At 38.8% G+C, this 18664-nt stretch overlaps 1 protein-coding gene across 2 annotated transcripts; it reads left to right on the top strand.

The window, feature by feature from the left end:
• The first annotated feature begins 709 nt into the window (after nucleotides 1-709).
• On the top strand, nucleotides 710-18466 carry hnrnpul1l (heterogeneous nuclear ribonucleoprotein U-like 1 like). 2 transcript variants are annotated; one of them, XM_079815523.1, is made up of 16 exons: nucleotides 710-804; nucleotides 1230-1481; nucleotides 3479-3904; nucleotides 5741-5921; nucleotides 5998-6071; nucleotides 8301-8440; nucleotides 8542-8641; nucleotides 8785-8897; nucleotides 9015-9281; nucleotides 9591-9713; nucleotides 10051-10179; nucleotides 11468-11636; nucleotides 12356-12622; nucleotides 14343-14530; nucleotides 14625-14846; nucleotides 16880-18466. In XM_079815523.1, the coding sequence occupies exons 2-16, from the start codon at nucleotides 1271-1273 to the stop codon at nucleotides 17006-17008; spliced, it is 2739 nt and encodes a 912-aa protein (XP_079671649.1). In that variant the 5' UTR covers nucleotides 710-804; nucleotides 1230-1270; the 3' UTR covers nucleotides 17009-18466. The 2 variants fall into 2 exon arrangements, with proteins under 2 accessions (XP_079671649.1, XP_079671648.1); XM_079815522.1 differs by having other exon boundaries at nucleotides 14337-14530.
• Nucleotides 18467-18664: the final 198 nt, after the last annotated feature.

The following is an 18664-nucleotide window of genomic DNA, read 5'->3' as shown; positions in this document are numbered from 1 at the left end:
ATATGAACATTGTTTTCTAAATGTATCAATAAGATAAGAAACATAACAAAGATTGGTCTTGATTTAGACACACACAGACTCACTCATCTATCGTCTTGACTCTTTTTTTTCTTCTTCTCGCAAATAAATAAAAAAGTACATTATAAAAAAATAAATAAAATATAAAAACAAATATGAGTAACGTTAGAGAAGTCTCTTTTCGTAATAAATAAAAAATAAAATATATGTCGACAATTTTTTTTTTTTTTTTTTTGTAGACCCCTGAGAGAGCATTTATGTTTGGCACTTATTCCAGTTGATGGTTATTTTAACTGGAACAAATTCAAAATAACAAATGTATTTGATTAAATTTTATTTTATTTGAACATTTTATCTACACATTTCGTTCTCTGGGAATTACAAAAATTACTTTAAAACTATATTAAAGTCCCAGAATAAAAAAAAACTACGATTTAGTCCCAGAATTCAGAGTTCATTGTCCACTGACCTATTAGCGTATTTGACACATTTGCATTGTTTTTATATGAAACGGCATGAAACGGAAGTTGCGATAAGTTCACGACCTAGGAAGCTAGGCTGCGTTTGACGAATATGATTGGCCAGAGCCATAGAAATTGTTTTTTTCAACGGCTCTGTGATTGGCTACAGCGGGCCTTTGACAGACAGCAGCTTTAGCCAATCAGCTTCAGGGAACGAGAGCGCTCAGACCCTCGCGAGGCGGAGGAAGTGGGCTACAACGGTCACCCTCCATTTTTGATACAACCGTAACGACAATTTGCTTGAGAGGGAAACTGACAGATAAAGGTAAATATTTTGTTTTCTGCAAACATTAGGAAGTATTTATGTTTTGTTAGTGACTTAAATCAATATTTTGTGATTTTAGAGGATGCATGTGATGCGGGTGGGTTTTGCCCGCGCACATTACTTGACTCCATAGTGCGCTAGTTATCACGAATGCTAAGTGTGCATTGAGCCAGTGGCTACGATTAACCATGCCACTGCATTGTTTTGACACTTAAAAGAATGGATTTGGTCTGTGCGTGTTGTTGTATTTAACGTACTAATGCCTAAATGCTAAATACAATTCAGTGAAATTATATTTTAGCTGCAAAGACCTTTGCCTCTGTTAGCCAGTTAGCTCGCGGGCTAATATTTTAGCGATTGTGAAGATTCGCTGAGCGCGTACAGTAACCAATCAATGACTCGCGTTTGTTTACTCTGATGTACAGGCGCACAGTTTGGAATAAACTGCAGTAGGGGTGCATGAACAATGAGCGGGCTTAATGTTAAAAAGCTCAAAGTCAATGAGCTGAAGGAAGAGCTCCAGCGACGAGGCCTGGACACTCGCGGGCTGAAGGCGGATCTGGCGGACAGATTGCAGGCGGCACTGGAGGCCGAGGCGGCGGGGGATGCACCATCCGGTGAGCAGGACTATGAAGCTGGCGGAGATTCTGGAGAGGGGAATGATGATCAGGAGGACGGTAATACATGTTTTTACGTTTATGTTTTGACCTGGCTATGTTCTGAGGCAGTAATCCAGGCTGTTGTTGCAAATGGAGATGCGCTTCACAGAGATTAGGAGAGATTATTTATAAGGAGCGCCTGGCAACGTGTGTTACTACCAGTGGGGGTTTAGCTTTTGCTGGAGGGCATCCTTCTGTGAAATAAAACAAGCACTGGTTGATTTTTAAATTTGGGGGCAGTGTTTCTATTTTTGGAAAACTTAACTTAAAAATTGTAGTAAATAATGATTCAAATCTTTCAGTAAGAATCTTTAAAAAGTCATGGATGTGTTTTGATCATTTCTATTTTATATGTATATTAACAATATATATAGGATTAACACTAAACGTAACCCAACATGTTGTCTATTAATATTACTTAGTAATTTATTGTATAATTGCACTATAATAAGAGGAAACCTTAAAATAAGGCCAATTGTTGTTGTTTTTTGTGAAAGCATTCTCTTAAAATAGTAATTAATAAAAATTAAAGTCCTTATTAAATATTTCTGAATGACTACAATAGTGATGGAAATTAGTTCAAGACATTAATGCAACAAAACAACTCATTTACAGCTGTGATTTCCTAGCCTGGAAAAAGATTTTAGTAAAAGAAAAAATCGAATAATTTAAAAAAAAAAGGAAATGAACTCATGATGTTATATTTCTTAAGATGACCCATTAAAAAATGTTTTACATGCACAAATGGCAGCATAAACAACAGAACATGGATTCACACATCACAAAAACAGAATCAAATTATATATGTTACGAATAAATATGCAAAATATGTGCTTTAAATAATTAATAGATTAACAAAATGAAAGAAAAAACTGTACGGCAGTGGTATATGCTGAGTTTCTGTTCGTTTTTGTGATGCGCTCCAAAAACAAGTTCATGGAAAGGAAACCGACATGGCAAAAAGCGCTATCCCGTTTCTTTTCTTTATTTTACAAAAGCACAGTATTTAGTTTTTATTGTGAGTGTAATAAAAGTCAATCTTTTACAGTTTTGAATGATGTCTTCCTTATATCTGTATGGCCATAAATGACAGAATATTAAGTTGTTTCCGCTGTTATGAGACCTCATGCACACAAACACACACGCAGATTATTTCTAGCATTGCTAACTTGACATCGCAGTTTTATAAAAAAAAATAGTGAACCACACATATAAAAAGTTCCATTTTAAATAGTTTGTAGTACAGTCTGTGGTGTTAAGCATGAGCACTGCCCCACATGGTGTTACAAGCACATTTTTGCGCAAGTGAAGGATGATGTTTTGTCTCAATATTAGAACATGCTAGTGAAGTACCAAGCCTACTTTTCATAATAAATTAGTTTAGCATCTATATGGAAACATTTGGATTGGTGCCGAATGAGAGAGGTAGGCTATGTGAGTCTAACTTTGGTTTCAGTTTCTCTTTTAATAAATGAGTTTTGGCTTGAAGTGTGTATATCTACTTTCATTTTTCATTCTTGTTCTTTTCTGAATACCATCACATTTAAAGGATTTGTTGTGGAGGGAGGGGAACTAAAATAGCCTATAGCTATGTTTATAGTGTTGATAATATTTGTAAACATTTTGCTTTACCAGTATTTTACATTATTTCTGAATGTAATAATAAAATGCAACTTATCTGTTTGTTTGTTTGTTTTTCTATGAAAACATTTTATATGAGTAGTGTTACTTTTTAACCATGCAGCAAACGTTTTCAAAATATCTTGAAAAATTACTTTTTAAACCATTTAATCGATAGTGTCTAAATTCTTACTGTAGGTTAACGATTAACCAGTTTATTGTGAGCATCCTTAATATAGTTACGCTGAACATTTTTATTTCTCTTTGTGAATACATTCTTTTTTAAAATAATTAGAAAAATTCCTTGGGAATTAGTGAATGGCTTGAAGTCATGTAAATGAATTAAAAGGTATTAATGTGACAAAACATTTCAACTCTGCTTCATTTCTGCACAGAAATTGCAGACGGAGAGAAAGATTTTGGAGAAGAATCCAAGGCACAATTTGATGATGGCAACAGCACAGACCTCTACCAGGGTGGATTTGATGATCAGGGAAATGAGAGTAACGAAGGCAACGAGGACAGCATGGAGACCCCCACAGCTGCATTTGGAACGAGCGATTATTCATCGGATGCGATGCCGGAACAAATGACAGAGCAGTACTCCAATGACAAGGATGAATACCAGAAGCCTGAGGCCAAGAAGCCGTGCCGCGAGGAAGCAGCCGGGAAGCACTATAAGAAACAGGATGAGATGAAGCAGGAGGATGAGGAGACTCCTTCACATGCAGATCCACAGGTGGAGAAGAAGTCCGATGAGCCAGCGTCACGGGAGATCCCAGAGGGAGACTCAAGTCAACGCAACCAGCAGGAAGAGTCTGGTAAGTCTTGTCAAGTGTATAAACCACAAGGGGTGATTTCTCTAATAGTTGGATCACTTTATCATAGGGTTTTTTTATTTTAATTTTACATTATTCAAGAAATAGTTTGCCCAAACATTTAATTTCCTGATTATTTACTCACCCCTAGGCCATCCAAGATGTATATGACTTTCTGTCTTCAGCCATAAAGAAATTAAGCTTTTTGACCTCCCACAGTTTTTCCTCCATCTAATGCAAGTGAACGGGGATCACCATAGTCCATTTTTAACAGTCCAAAATCCATAATTAGGCAGCTTTAGAGTAATCCACTTGACCTCTCGAGTGACGTATGCACGTTAGGAAGGTCAAGCTTGATTTAGGCTGGGGTCATGTGGATGGATTAAAATCCTGGAATGTTTTCCTCAACCTTAATTTCTCTTCAGCTGAAGAAAGAAAGTCATATATCTTGGATGGCCTGGAGGTGAGTAATTTATCAGAAAATTTTCATTTTTGGGTGAACTATTCCTTTAATTAACCACACACACTCCCACTTGATCACTAGCAATATCAAAGCCCCTATCAAGGAAAGTATGTTCACTCGGTGGCCATATTTGCAACACCTCCGGGCGTCCCATCTATTAGAATGGGGGAATCCTGGAATCTCAAAAACTGCTTGCCGAACTTAAAGAATATATTTCAGTTCAATAATATATTTCAAATCAGCAACAAAATCTAACATTACCTGTCCCATAAATGTTGTTTCTGATGCTTATTTTAAAAAAAGCGAGCCAATGTGCATGTGTAGTCCTAAGCGCGAGTCTCGGGTTTCTATGGGAACTAGAGCTTCTAACAGCAGCCGCAGTGACGCAATGACTACCAAGACTACTGCTGTGTCCCAATTCGCCTACTTATACTACGTCCTAAAAGTATGTACTCTTTTTGTGAAGAAAAAGTACATACTTTTGAGTGTGTACCAGAAGAGTATGCAAGCTTTGGGACGTACTACTTCATCATCTTTAACGGACTCTGTTGCTTAGTTACGTGCATCCCGTCACCGTTTAAACTGCCCTGTCAATCATCGTCAGAGTTCAAATCCTCCACATTCATTTTAATTTCCTACCGTATCGGAGAGAAATATAGTAGCACGTTGATCTGCCATTCGTGGGTCTTTAATGCAGAGACTCCCCTCATGTGTTTGCAAAGTTAATGGCCAAACGTATCATTACAAAAGTTCACAATGCTGCTGCAGGTTAAATATAATGTGGCTAACATTGAATAAATATCTTTTTTAAATACTGATAATTGCTCACTCAAACCCCTTTATGTAATCCTTTCCACGGAACCGTCAGACTTGCGTAACTGTCATGTTTGTAGTTTTTTAACACTTTTTTTTTTTTTTTTATCCGCGTTTGCAGTTCTAATCGAATCCTCGTCCTTCTCGCAATGGGTTGTGGGCAATATCAGCCGTTAGAGTGCACTTCGAATTATGACCGGAAATAGTAGACCATCCGGGAATCTCTGGAATACTCTTTTCAACATACTACGATTTGGGACATACTAATTATTTTTTCGAATACTATATAGTACGGATAGTATGCGAATTGGGACGCAGCGTACCTCTTTTACTTTAGAAGGCGGGACTATTCTGCCATATTGCGCGTTGCAGTTTATTTAGTTTTGGCAATATGTGCTAGTTTAATGCTACAGCAGATGTATTTAAATGGAGTCATTGCTATTCATCCCAACTTTCAATGCAAATTAGGTACAATGTGCATAATTATTCAAAGTCAGTAGTTAAATGTGGTCTTACCATTTTTATTTGATGTAGCTCATGATTTATTTATCCCAATCTTTTAGAGAGTTCTGAGGTGAAGCCAGAGGATAAGGCCGACGAGGACGCTCCACAGCAGGCAGAGCAGGCCGGTGACTGGGATGGACAGGCTAAATCAGAGGATGATCGATACTCGTCATACAGTCGCAAAAGGTCATATGACGATAGTCGAGGATACGGTTACTATGAGCATCGTGAGGAAAGAAGGTAAGTTATTCCTCCTTGGATTTATTAATTTTATTTATTTGTATTGCTCCGTCTCATAGTTCTCCGTTTTTTCTAGGGGACGATCACCACAACCCCCAGCTGAAGAGGAGGAGGAAGAAATTGATGATAAACTTGTGGTTATTGACACCTGTGAGTATAATTAAGGAGAGGTTTTTTGTGACGAAGCTGTATTTTCATTACATCGGATGCAACTGTGTTGCGCCGCATCAGCTAAAGGCCGCCTACACTGTCAGTACGTCATAAATAGAACAAGGCATTAGTTTACCGCATCCAGTGTAGACAATAGGGATGCAACAATACAGTTAGTCCACGATTCAATACATACCTCGGTTTTTAACCACGGTTTTCGGTTCGGTTCTGATGGCTTGTCACATACATTTTTTGTTATTCTATTCTTAGGCGACAGGAACAGCAAGAGGAATACTCGTTCTTTATTTTACTTAAAAGAATTGAAAAACCTTACTTAAACTTAAAACTTTACTTTAAAAAAAACCCTTGTACTAGTGTATTGGATAATATAAAATAAATATATATATATATATATATAAGATTTACACTGGCAGCTCACAGCTGTACAGCAGCATTTAAGTATGAAATTGAATGAATGAATGTAAAAATAAAACACTACATAGACTTCACTATAAAATATACATTGATTCTTATTAAAGCTATACTGTATTAGTTTTTCAGTCAAGAGCAGTGAGTGATTTTCTTTTTGTCTTTTGTTGTTGTATTAACATTAAAGGGATATTTCACTCAAAAATGAAAATTCTGTCATCGAGAAATGAATACAGGTTTGGAACAATATTAGAGTGAGTAAATAATGACATTTTATAGGTGAACTGTCCCTTTAAGGACCGCGTGTTCAAACTGCCCTGTTGTCAATTTAAGACCTGCGTGCATCTAATATACAGACACGATTGCGATTTTACTTTCACTTTAGACATAACCGACTGTGTTTATGTTAACCTTGTGTGTATTTGACAGTATTAGCGCAATAAGACGACTATTAGTCCAGTAATCACATGTTTGACAGGCTTTTAGTGCGTGCACTCTGAAAAGCGCATGTTAAAACCGTGCACGCGAATGAAACCGGCAAGGCTTTAAAACGCATGCAAATAATGAACTTTGGTGATTGTGAATAACTCTAGTGTTCCGTGAGTATAACTCTACCACTAACATGTGATGTGAATGTATGTCGCGTTGTTCAGTATTGGGATGGAGGCAAATTATAGAATTTGTAGAAAAATAATTAATTAAATGCGAAACCGAAAAAAACGCTATTCACAAGCGCGTATTGAACCGTGAATGCCGTACCGAATGGTTCAATATTATATTGAGAATTGTGGCATCCCTAGTAGACAACATCACTAATTATAATGGGTTCTATTGTCTTTTGTCATGCCGCTCGTGTCCGATGTAGACACTGTTAGGGATGCCCAATACTGAGCTCATTTATTTATTCTTATTAAAATGCTCCGATACCACACAACGTGTGAACAGTGTCTGTGTCCAGTGCAGAATGGAGATATCTGAGATTTAATCTGTATTCATGACGTAAATGCATCTAATTAATGGAATCTTAAACATGGATTTTATATTTGCGTCTGAATGGCTGCATTATTTGAATTTAAAACACGATAGTATATGTAAGTAAAAACATTAACTGTTACATGATTCATGTATAATGAGAGGTTACCTGTTTTATTACAGGAAAACGTCATGTGATTGCTGTAAATGTGCTCTCTGATAATATAATGAAAGATGAAATATGATAGAATGATAAAAGGAACTGATACATTTTAACAGACATAATTAAGCAGGATAATTACTATAGGAAATATAATTTAAACTTTATTTTAATGTGTCCTTGTTCCAGTGTAATTATACATTTAAGAACTGAGCAATATTAAATAACCGTATGCACTTCCTAATGGGTTATGGTTACAATTAGTTTGGTTCAGGGTTATTTGCATGTAATTATGCATAATTTACTGTTATTAGTATACCAAGTACATGTAACAGGGACACTGTAAAATAGGTTACCGAAATATCTTTTTACTAAACAAATGAGGCCAACTAACATGATTCATAATTCAATTTTTTTGGTTTCTTTACCCAACATTTTTTTTTTTTAAATTACACATGGAATAAAAATACTTGTACTTGTATCAGCAACTGCCAACATTGAAAGTATAATACTCTTTCTGGAAAGCATGTGGTATCGGAACATCCCTAATTTCCATGGTTCCTGGACACAAATTTATTTAAAATGTGGTTGATGGTTTCATATCCAGTATTTCGTTCACATCACAGAATAGTACATTACCGAATGGCTTCTGGTTTGTTTGTCTCTAGATAACTGCGACCTGCATTTCAAAGTGGCTCGTGACAGATACAGCGGTTACCCTCTGACCATTGAGGGTTTTGCCTTCCTGTGGTCAGGTGCTCGAGCCACTTATGGTGTTACCAAAGGCCGTGTGTGCTTTGAAATGAAGGTAACAAAGATGCAATTCAATATGAGTTTTGTTTACCAGTGCCATGTTTGATTGCCTTAGATGTCTGTAGAGATACAAATCTTTCCTGTTCATTTGTTTAGATAAATGAGGAAATTTCAGTAAAGCACCTTCCTAGCTCTGAGCCTGACCCTCATGTGGTGAGAATCGGATGGTCCTTGGATACATGCAATACTCAACTCGGTAAATGACCATATTTCAAGGCATTTCTGATACATAATGCCCTTTAGTGTAATGAATCAAACAGTGGTAGATTTTCCTTTTATGTTTTGTTGTATAAGCATTGTACTTTAACTAATGTATTAACTTGTGTATTTATATTATAGGCGAAGAACCCTTCTCTTTTGGTTATGGAGGAACTGGCAAGAAATCCTCCAATTGTAAATTTGAAGACTATGGGGAAAAGTTCAGTGAAAATGATATCATTGGCTGCTATATTGTAATTGTTTTTCTCTCATTTTCTATATTACATTAAATATAATGCATCTTAAAAAGGTCTCAGACACTGTATTAACCTTATTTCTTTTCTTTTTCCCACTCTGATTGCTTTTCATAGGACTTTGAAAGCGGTGATGAAGTAGAGATGGCATTCTCCAAGAATGGCAAGTCGCTGGGCCCATGCTTCCATGTCTCTCGAGAGGAACTGGCCGGACGTGCTCTTTTCCCACATGTGTTGGTGAAGAACTGTGCCATAGAATTCAACTTTGGACAGAGAGAGGAGCCCTACTTCCCCAAGCCAGAAGGCTTCACCTTCATTCAGGATCTTTCCCTGGACGACCGAGTCAGAGGGACACTGGGACCTGCCAATAAAACTGAATGCGAGGTTTGAATTGACTGAGAGAATATTGTGACGACATTAATTGATATGAATAGTAAAATTATGCTAGCTATTTTTTTTAGTAATTTTGAGTCGAGCCAAAATAGCTGTGAAATTTGTGTGTGTGTGTAAGTTCTTTTTTTTTGACCAATGAAGATTTTGCAATTATTTAAAATGCATCTGATCACCCTGCACAATAATTTAGAAAACAGCAAACCAATGCGAAAACAAAATGTGCCACTGCCAAAACTTTTGGCCACAACTGTATGTGATCAGTGGACAGAGGATGTTAAAATGTTGTTTTCTTCTCCTCAGATCCTGATGATGGTTGGTTTGCCAGGTAGTGGAAAAACCACCTGGGCCCTAAAATATGCAGAAGAGAACCCAGCCAAGAAGTACAACATCCTGGGCACAAATGCTATCATGGATAAGATGAAGGTATGGCTGCTGGATATAAGCCGTGTTATTATAGCACCTGTGCAATGTAAAGCCATGCTGCTACAGCCAAATCTTTGCCTGTTGAGTCTCATCTTGTGTTTTAAAAAAAAAAGGATGGGCAACTCGAGGTCCATTGGCTTTCAGTGTTTAGCTTCAACCTAATCGAACACACCTGCTTGTAATTTTCTAGTAATCCTCAATACCTTGATTAACTGTTTTTGTCAAGGCTCGAGCTAAACTCTGCAGGACCATGAGGGCTTGAGTTGCCCAGTTGTTCAGGCCATGTAGTTCCTCAAATTCGAAGTCCACACAATGAAGTTTGTGTCGTTTATGTCAGGTCATGGGACTCCGTCGGCAGCGCAACTATGCCGGACGCTGGGACGTACTTATTCAGCAGGCTACGCAGTGTCTCAACAGGCTCATCCAGATTGCAGCCCGCAAGAAGCGCAACTACATCCTGGACCAGGTACTGTCATACTTGCCTGCCTCTGTGCTGTCCTCACAGCTAAAGCTCCTCCCTTCCTTCTCAACCCTCCTCCCCCAAAAAAAACCCCCACATCCACTGCTGCTCACTGATGCACATGTTCATTAATGCACTTCTGCTCTCTCTGTAGCTTAGTCTAAAGCATTGGTTAGCCTATTGTGCTCCTGAAGACTTGTTTTTTTCCAGTCCTTATTTCTTTGTCCTGAACATGTTGCTGAATTATGATTTGTTTTGTTTGGCATAAACGTTAAAGACAAGCAGTGAAAGAATGCAGTATAGTATGTTGTCACAATGAATATTTTTGACTTTATGTATTGCCTTGTTGTAAAGAGATTTTGCCACACTGTACAAGTAGTCCATGTCATTAGTAAGATGTTGAAAAACAAGTAGTCACTGCCTGGTGAGTAAGAAAACACCTTCTGTTGCTATGTAACTGTAAAGAAAACGAGAACTTTTCATTAGATAAACTTGGAACTTTACTTGAATGTTGTTTTTAAAAATGAATGGCAGGTAAGTGGAAAAAACTAACCTGCTTGAAGTTTGCAGGTAAACAGTTGCAGAGGTTGTAAGGTAGGTAAGGTCAAAGGACATGCTAATGGGTCCTTAAGGAGACCGTGAGTATGAACAGGTTGGTACTAAATGTTTGTCCGTGTCGGGCATTCTGGTCTTTTGAACAACGGGTATGTAAAGGTAAGTCAGGGGACCCAGGCAGTGCATGTGTTTGAAATCCAGAAGTGAGGGTAATTTACATTCCTCAGAAATGTAAGACGATTTCCTTGTATATAATGTCTAAATCTCAGTCGTTGATGTTTAGACTTCATTGATGTAGTTACATTAAGAGCATGACTGTGTTTGGTTAAGTGAAAACAGTAGACTGCTGTATTAAGCTGTCTCATAAGAATTTAATTAATTCATGTAAATTCTTGTAACTTGAATATTTTAGAGTATAGTGAGAAACAGATGGATCAGTTTGCAACAAGCTTCTCATAAGAGAGCGGCTTCTGTTAAAAGCGCTAGCTTGAGGGAAGCAGAAAGGGTCCCCTGTACAATGTCAGTCATTCATAAATTCTCATGTGTCGGCCCGGTTCACGGTAAGTCAGTTGGGGTTGAGAGACAACCGCTAGTCATTCCAGAGCAGTAACTATAGACATGAAAAAAAACTCTCTCACTTTCATCGTTGCAGGAATCCAATTCCCCTCCTATGGAACGCAAAGCCGTAACAAAAGCAAATAATGAACAGCTTCTACTTCTTTCTTGTCACCATTGCTAGACAAATGTATATGGATCAGCCCAGAGACGAAAAATGCGTCCTTTTGAAGGTTTTCAACGCAAGGCTATTGTAATTTGTCCCACGGATGAGGATTTAAAAGAGCGAACGTTAAAGCGAACTGATGAGGAAGGGAAGGATGTTCCCGATCATGCTGTGTTAGAAATGAAAGGTAGGAATGCCATGGATAACCAAAACAAATGTTCAAAACTACACACCAGATCTGCTTTTGCTGTTTTTTTTTTTTTTTTTTTATTCGTTTCTTTATTTTAAGACTTGGAAGAACCCACCCCGTCCCTCCTTCTGTTAAACCTTTTTGCCAGATAAAAGAGCTCCTCTCACCTTTTTTTTCATCTCTTCCTGCCCTGTTAACCACATTTTATTGCATTGTCTCTCATGCCATTCCTCACCACTGCAAACCAGCTCAGATAATCAGGATTGAGGAACAGAATTGCTGCAATTGGCTCAGGCTCTCCAATTCACTTCAGCAACCAAGCAGTTTGTATTGGCTGTACTATTTAATGTTAAATAAATTATTGGACAGATGCCCATAGCAGTTACTACTTATTTTGCGTGGATAACTTTCATAACACTCTTTTTCTGGCAACTGTTTTTAGTTTAATTTCATTCCCTACGGCCCCCTACATTGTCCTCATATTCCAACTCTTGGACAAGGGTTTTCTTACACGGCTAAGGCAACATTTGTCCTAGAGCATGTTACCTTTATCACCACATGATCCAGTTCTCTCTCTCTTTTTCTCTCTCTGTCTCCTTGTTCTGTCCCCTCCCCTGTATTTTTGCCGTCACCATTGTATGGTGCTGATTATGATTCTCTTTGTCTTTTGCCGGCACGACTGTTCTGTCCCTCATTGCGTGCCTCTGCTCCCGCAGCGAACTATGTTGTGCCCGAGGCCGGCGAGTTCCTGGACGAGGTGCGATTCGTAGAGCTTCAGCGGGAAGAAGCCGACGCCCTCATCAAGCAGTACAACGAAGAAGGCCGTAAAGCAGGCCCTCCCCCGGAGAAGCGCTTTGATAACCGCCAGGGTGGTTTCCGCGGCCGTAGCAACTTCCAGCGCTATGACAATCGTAGTGGACCTCAGGGTGGTAGAGGTGGCTACCAGAACCGAGGCGGCTCTGGAGGTGGAGGCTTCCGAGGAGGTAAGCGTGTTGAATTTGCTAGTTCTGTGCGTTTCAAGTTTGGGGTTAGTGAAAGAAAGAAAATAATACTTTTATTCAGCAATAAAGACACTTATAATGTTACAAACGATATCTATTTAAAATAAAGGCTTTTGAAAGGCTTCTTTTAAAGGTCCCATGGCATGGATTTTTTATTTTATAATGTATTCTGAGGTGTACTTATATTGGTAGTATGATTTTTACATCATAAAATGTCATAATTTAGAAATAAAAGGCATTTTTTCTATACTGATGTTTCCCCTGTGGCTGAATGCCCTGTTTCAAGGGGCGTGTCTACTGTGAGACTTAAGTAAAAACGCCCATTGTTGTGATTGGCTGACATCTTTGCATTTGAAATGAGCGGTGGGGGCGTGGTTTAACGAGGTCTACAAGGCACAAGCCTGTTGCCAGAAAGACGGATTTCACTTCACATCAGTTCTCTCAGCACGTCTCAGTTCAGTGAACTGTTGTAGTTACTAGCATATACTTCAGGTTACTAGTTTATTTCGAGTCGGAGGGGCTGTCACTCATGTCAAAAAGTTAGTAACTTACATAAATCATGGAATGATTTAGAACGATTCAGTCCGATTTAGTGAACTGGTTCGGTTCACTAAAAAGAACCGGTTCAAAAGAACGATTCGTTCGCGAACCGGACATAAATGGACCAGAGACGGAGAGATTGCTAACAAAGTAATATAGTTATGAGATGTGAGCGCTGTCAGCGCGAGTTTATTTAGTTTGTATCTGGGAGTTCTGAATAAACACGAGTCCCAGTCACGCCGAGCCCGTCTTCCTCCTTATTACCAACTTTGTAACACATGTAATGAACCATTACAGCTGTCGAGATGAACGAGTTACGAGTAAGTGTTGATTATAGCATTATTTTTAGGTATTTTCCTATCATATGAAAGGCGTCAGTGACGCGCATTGTACACAGCGCAAAAAAAGACACAACAGGGCAGTAATCGAATGTAATCCAGTTTATTGTGGGGATAGCTGGCTAGCCTAGCCCGGATACGCTCACGCTTACCCCCTTCTGCTTAATCTCGCGCCGCGTTTGGTGCCTCCGCTGTGGGCCAGATGCAGTACTGGGGGTCAGGGATGTTGAAGGCCGACCGGTCAGTGCAGCCCGAGCCTCGGCGTGTGCGTGAGGTTTATCTCTAAAGATGTGGCTCTGCCGATGTTGAGTAGAAACTCACGACTGTATCGCAAGATAGAAAACACCGTTCTGTCGGGAGAGAGAGGAGCCGCAGCGTGTGCATGAATAATAAAGTTCTGTGTAAACTTGAATAATTAGCTACACATCAGAAATCACTGATCACAGATCAGAAGGAACTGAAAAAAGACTGTTGTTTTCATTTGTACATCCAAACACTGAGAAAATGCCAGCATTCACTCGTTCACAAGCCATGATCTCTCGAGGACAAACAAATATGGCGCTCGCATGGGAATGTCAAATTCTCTGGGCGGAGGAAAGGGAGGTAACCGTTCCTGTTATGACGTCATAACAGGAGAATTCAAAATCAGCTCGTCTGGGCTCTCATTTTCTCAAAGGCAGAGAAACACACCCACAACTCGGTTTTACACCGATCAAAATTTTTAGCCACTTGGGGACAATATTCAGGCTAGGGGAACTCCTATTAATGTCAGTAATATTAATGAAAATATTATCATAAAATGAAAATTTCACTTTGAGTGACAGGTGGATACAACCGTGGAGGCTACCAGCAGAACCGCTGGGGATCGAACTACAGGGATGGAGGCTCAGGAGGCCGTGGTGGTGGTGGATACAACCGCAACCAGCAGTCTGGAGGCAGTTACAACCACAACCGCCAGGGCTCCTACAACAAGAGTAGCTCTGGAGCAAGTGCAGGCTACAGCCAATCACAGGTACTAGGACAGGGCTTACATTACCCAAGAATCAGCTTAGGAAACCAGCAGGACTTGTAGTTATTGTTTACATATTATTTTCTCTTTTTTGTAGCCTCAGTCTTACAATCAAGCCTACACCCAGCCGTACAACCAGAGCAACTACAACCAAGGGTACAACTATGGCAGCTACAGTCAGTACCCAGGATACAGTCAGAGCTACAGTCAAACTCCAGCACCCACACAACCGACCTACAACCAGCAGCAGCAGCAGCAGCAGCAACAACAGCAGCAACAACAGCAGCAGCAGCAGAGCTACAATCAGCAGTACCAGCAGGTGAGCCCATCGGTGGTAGAAACTGCATACAGGCACCAGGGTCAGGCAAAGAGGCAACATTTGCTTTCCAGGGGCATTTTTATCTCTGTATGGGCAAATATTTATTAAATGCATCTGTGTTGTCTCTTATGTCAAATACTGTAATATAATGAATTACTTCAATCAGTCAGAATACTAAAACAAAATTTTATCAACATCAACAGAAGCCATCTTCCATCAGCAAAGATGGAACAGAAGCTGCATCTGACATGGCACGTTTATTTACACTGACTGTTTCATGCTGGTTATGTATTAACACAATTGCCTAAATAAAATAGTCTATATAAATTATAAAATGAGAGAATTTATACCTCAGTCAATATTGTCAGTTATTGCTTTTGATATTGCAATAATTAGCAACGTCGTTGCATTTGGGGAAATGGTATGTCATATTTTTTTAATCTACAGACTAGGGATGCGCGGTATACCTGTACTGGAAAAATACCGGTATGTTTTATTTCAAACGGTACAATATCATGATTTTGCTCATTTTGGTATATGCTGCTGTTCCGAAGTTCACCGCTAGGCTGCAGTGCACTACCCAAACTGACGTGAAACCGGCAAATGTGGCAACAAAGAACAAAACGAATACAGCAGTTGAATCTCACTCAACATGCAAAAAAAAAATTTATAAAGACAGGACTAGACGTGAAATTTGGCATTACTTTGCTTATAAACCTGATGAAGAGCCATCAAACCTTGCCGTTCATCGGTCACTTGCCCATTCCTGACTTGTACAAGACAATAAGAGATCGACAGGTGAGGGCATAATTCAAACAATCTAATTAGACATTTATTTTCTTTTAACACTGATCAACGCACATACATAAGATCGTATCGTTTAATATAAAGCGTTCGATTTCAACCAGTGACGTTTAGATTTGCACGCATACTATTTCACTATTACATTCACGAAAGACATAACCAACTGTGTTTATGTGACTACTCACTAAAGATGGACATTTTTGTGTGTATTTGACTGAGAAAAAACAACGTAATTTGTAATGCGCAAGCTCTTTAGGCTTTGTGTGTTTGTTGTTGGTATGAGCGCAAAGAAAACTCTCTCTCTCAAAGAGCTCCCATCCCATGTAAGTTAGTACGAAATGCTATAAAAGCGCTTGCATGTTCAAATTGGCATGGTTTAAAAAGACGTGGGCAAGGGATTTCCATCAGCGCAAGTGTTGAATGTGAGAATGAAGAGATCTGCTCGTTTTAGAGCTAGAGAAGGGAGACGCACAGTTTTGCTGAAATTACTTCTCACAACAAAGTTCCCAAATGCCTGATTTGATGTGATAATTTTTGTTGATTAATTTAATGAAACATTTGCGGTTATTTCCCCCATAAACCCCAAACTTGCGCGAGTGAGTAAAATGATGCGCCAAAATTCAGACCTTGTATGGTATGGATTTAATATCGGTACTTCGGTATTAGATTGTGGTACCGTACCGAAGCCAAAATTGTGGTATCGAGCCATCCCTACTACAGACAAAATCTAACAACCGTTTATGCATTAGTTTGCTTTGTACACATTCCCTATCACTGAAGAAGTCCATGACTCAGTCCAGTACTAGTTAAACTCGTTGCAATAAGTGAAGTGTTTACTCTACAAAACAAATCTCTTACTTGCATCGTAAACATGGTTGTTTATGATGAGAGAGTCCACGAGAGTGCAGAATTCAGTCGGTGTGAGCGCACCATTATCAAGACGGCCACCAGCGGTGACTTATCTAAACACCTCTGATTGGCCGTTGCATTCATAGCTCAACAGAAATCCGTATAATTGGTTATAATGCTCAGTGCGGCAAAAACATGTAAAAAGAAATCTGATGCAACATGAGCAGATCCAAATGTAATGCCACAGTTGACACTTTTTAATAATTTTCACATTTCTCTTTAATTGCAATAGCCATAAAAACTTTCTGGTCCTGAAAGGCACTGTTTAGCATTGTGTTGTCGATGCATGTATTTTTATACATTTGTTTTCCCTCCCTCAGTACGCTCAGCAGTGGCAGCAGTACTACCAGAACCAGAGCCAGTGGAACCAGTACTATAACCAATACGGCAATTACGGCAACTACCAGCAGGGCGCCCAAGGCAGCCAGGGCGCTCAGGGAACACAGTAGTAGCATCGCAGCCGCTTCAGACGGCCCATTCCCTAAGCAGCATTCCTCATGCCTTTTTTGTGATCCTTCCCAGTCTTACCCCCTTTCCCCCCCTGCTCTCTGTAAAAGTTTATTCTCTCCCTATTTATGCCAACCTTAAAGATAGCCACATTTCTGTGGCCCTCCATTGCTCTTTGAGTTTTGGTGGCAAGTATCCCTTTTTTAGATCTTCTACTTAATATTTGTTTACATGCTTGATCTTTTTTTTTTTTTTTTCTCTGTGTACTTGTAGATGAGAGATTTGACTTTTGACTTTTGAATTTAGTAATGTGTGGTTTAGTCCGCTCCAAAAAGCTCACACACTATGATGTGCTTGAATGTTTCAAAATAGAGCAGGTTAAATTTATCGAGGAAGCTCTGCACGCTTAGATCTGATGTATAGAGAGAGAGAGAGAGAGAGAGAGAGAGAGAGGCAGGGTGTTTCTGTGTTCCAATAGTTTTACCACTGATTTTATTTTATTTTTTATCTTGTAAGATTAAAGAACCACATTTTGCAGTTGATGGTTATGGGTATTGTTCTGTATATGATCATATGCCTGTATGTACACATTGATGTAAGACCATGTAACACTTTTGTCTAGGTACATCATATTGGAAATTTTAATAACCTAAATCTTGAATAACAATTTTCTGATGTCTCAAGCCTGCGAAGGTTATCATTTCTTTTTATATAGCATTTTTAAAATGACTGGTCTGATGCACATCTATTCCCATGTTGCAAATTAGTAATGATCCAAAATTAGTTCCTTGTGTGGATATGTTTTTACCTTGTGTCTTGTCTGTAAAGCAGTATCTGCATATGGTTTTGTGTCAAATCAAAATGCATTATTTTGTATTTGAGAATATAATCAGAAGAACCATCCCGTTTTCTGTGTTTTTGTTCAAGTTAGGAATGTGTGAAAGTTGAAACCATCAATCTGTCTGAAACACAGCTTCAAAAGTTTGAACAAAAAAATATTTATTCATTAAGCATGTGATTGTGAGAACAGTAAATAACTTGTCACTGGGGCAGTACCACTGATCTAAATAAATGTCATTTATATAGATCAGTGGGCAGTTCCCACATCATCCTTTAAGAACTTGTTTTCATCACTTTTTAAAATGTACACTGTAACTTTTGGAAGAAAAGGAAAAAAAAAACGCGTCAAAGCGGCCTTCACGTGCTATTGGAAATGTCCTGCTTCCCGCGTATGAAGTCGTGAGCAGGGTTGCCAGATGCCAGCAGGGTTTTCCAGCCCAAAAGTTCGCCAAAACCCGCCCAATTTTTTTGTGGCTTGTTTCTCGTTTAAATGCATTGAAATCATTAACAAGCTTTAAAATGACCCATTTATCGGCCCTATCCGATTTCAGAAACAACATTCAATGAAATGAACGCAATGGTCTGTGTACTTTTGCGCCCATTTTTCGTTTTTAACCATGGAAAAAAAAAAAATGGAATGGTTGTTGTATTTTTAAATACTATGTTGATTAACAAAATTTAAATCAAAACGTAGGCTATACACAAATTCCATGCACACAAAATAAAATAACTTATTTTTGGATTTTTTTAAATTACGTTTTGCATTTTTATAAACTAAAAACGAACAGATTCATATAAATCTGTTTTGGATGATGTAT

This window comes from Gobio gobio (assembly GCF_949357685.1).
Source record: "Gobio gobio genome assembly, chromosome: 4".
In the NCBI taxonomy this organism is placed as follows: Eukaryota; Metazoa; Chordata; class Actinopteri; order Cypriniformes; family Gobionidae; genus Gobio; species Gobio gobio.
The sequence above is the reverse complement of the archived record's forward strand: the minus strand, read 5'-3'. Positions and strand labels throughout refer to the sequence as shown.

Bases quoted from the DNA above. Each gene is read 5' to 3' on its own strand.
- hnrnpul1l (XM_079815522.1), top strand. From the start codon at position 1,271: ATGAGCGGGCTTAATGTTAAAAAGCTCAAAGTCAATGAGCTGAAGGAA. The intron at 3,905-5,740 runs GTAAGTCTTGTC...CCAATCTTTTAG, and splicing joins CAACCAGCAGGAAGAGTCTG to AGAGTTCTGAGGTGAAGCCA. The intron at 8,441-8,541 runs GTAACAAAGATG...TCATTTGTTTAG, and splicing joins GTGTGTGCTTTGAAATGAAG to ATAAATGAGGAAATTTCAGT.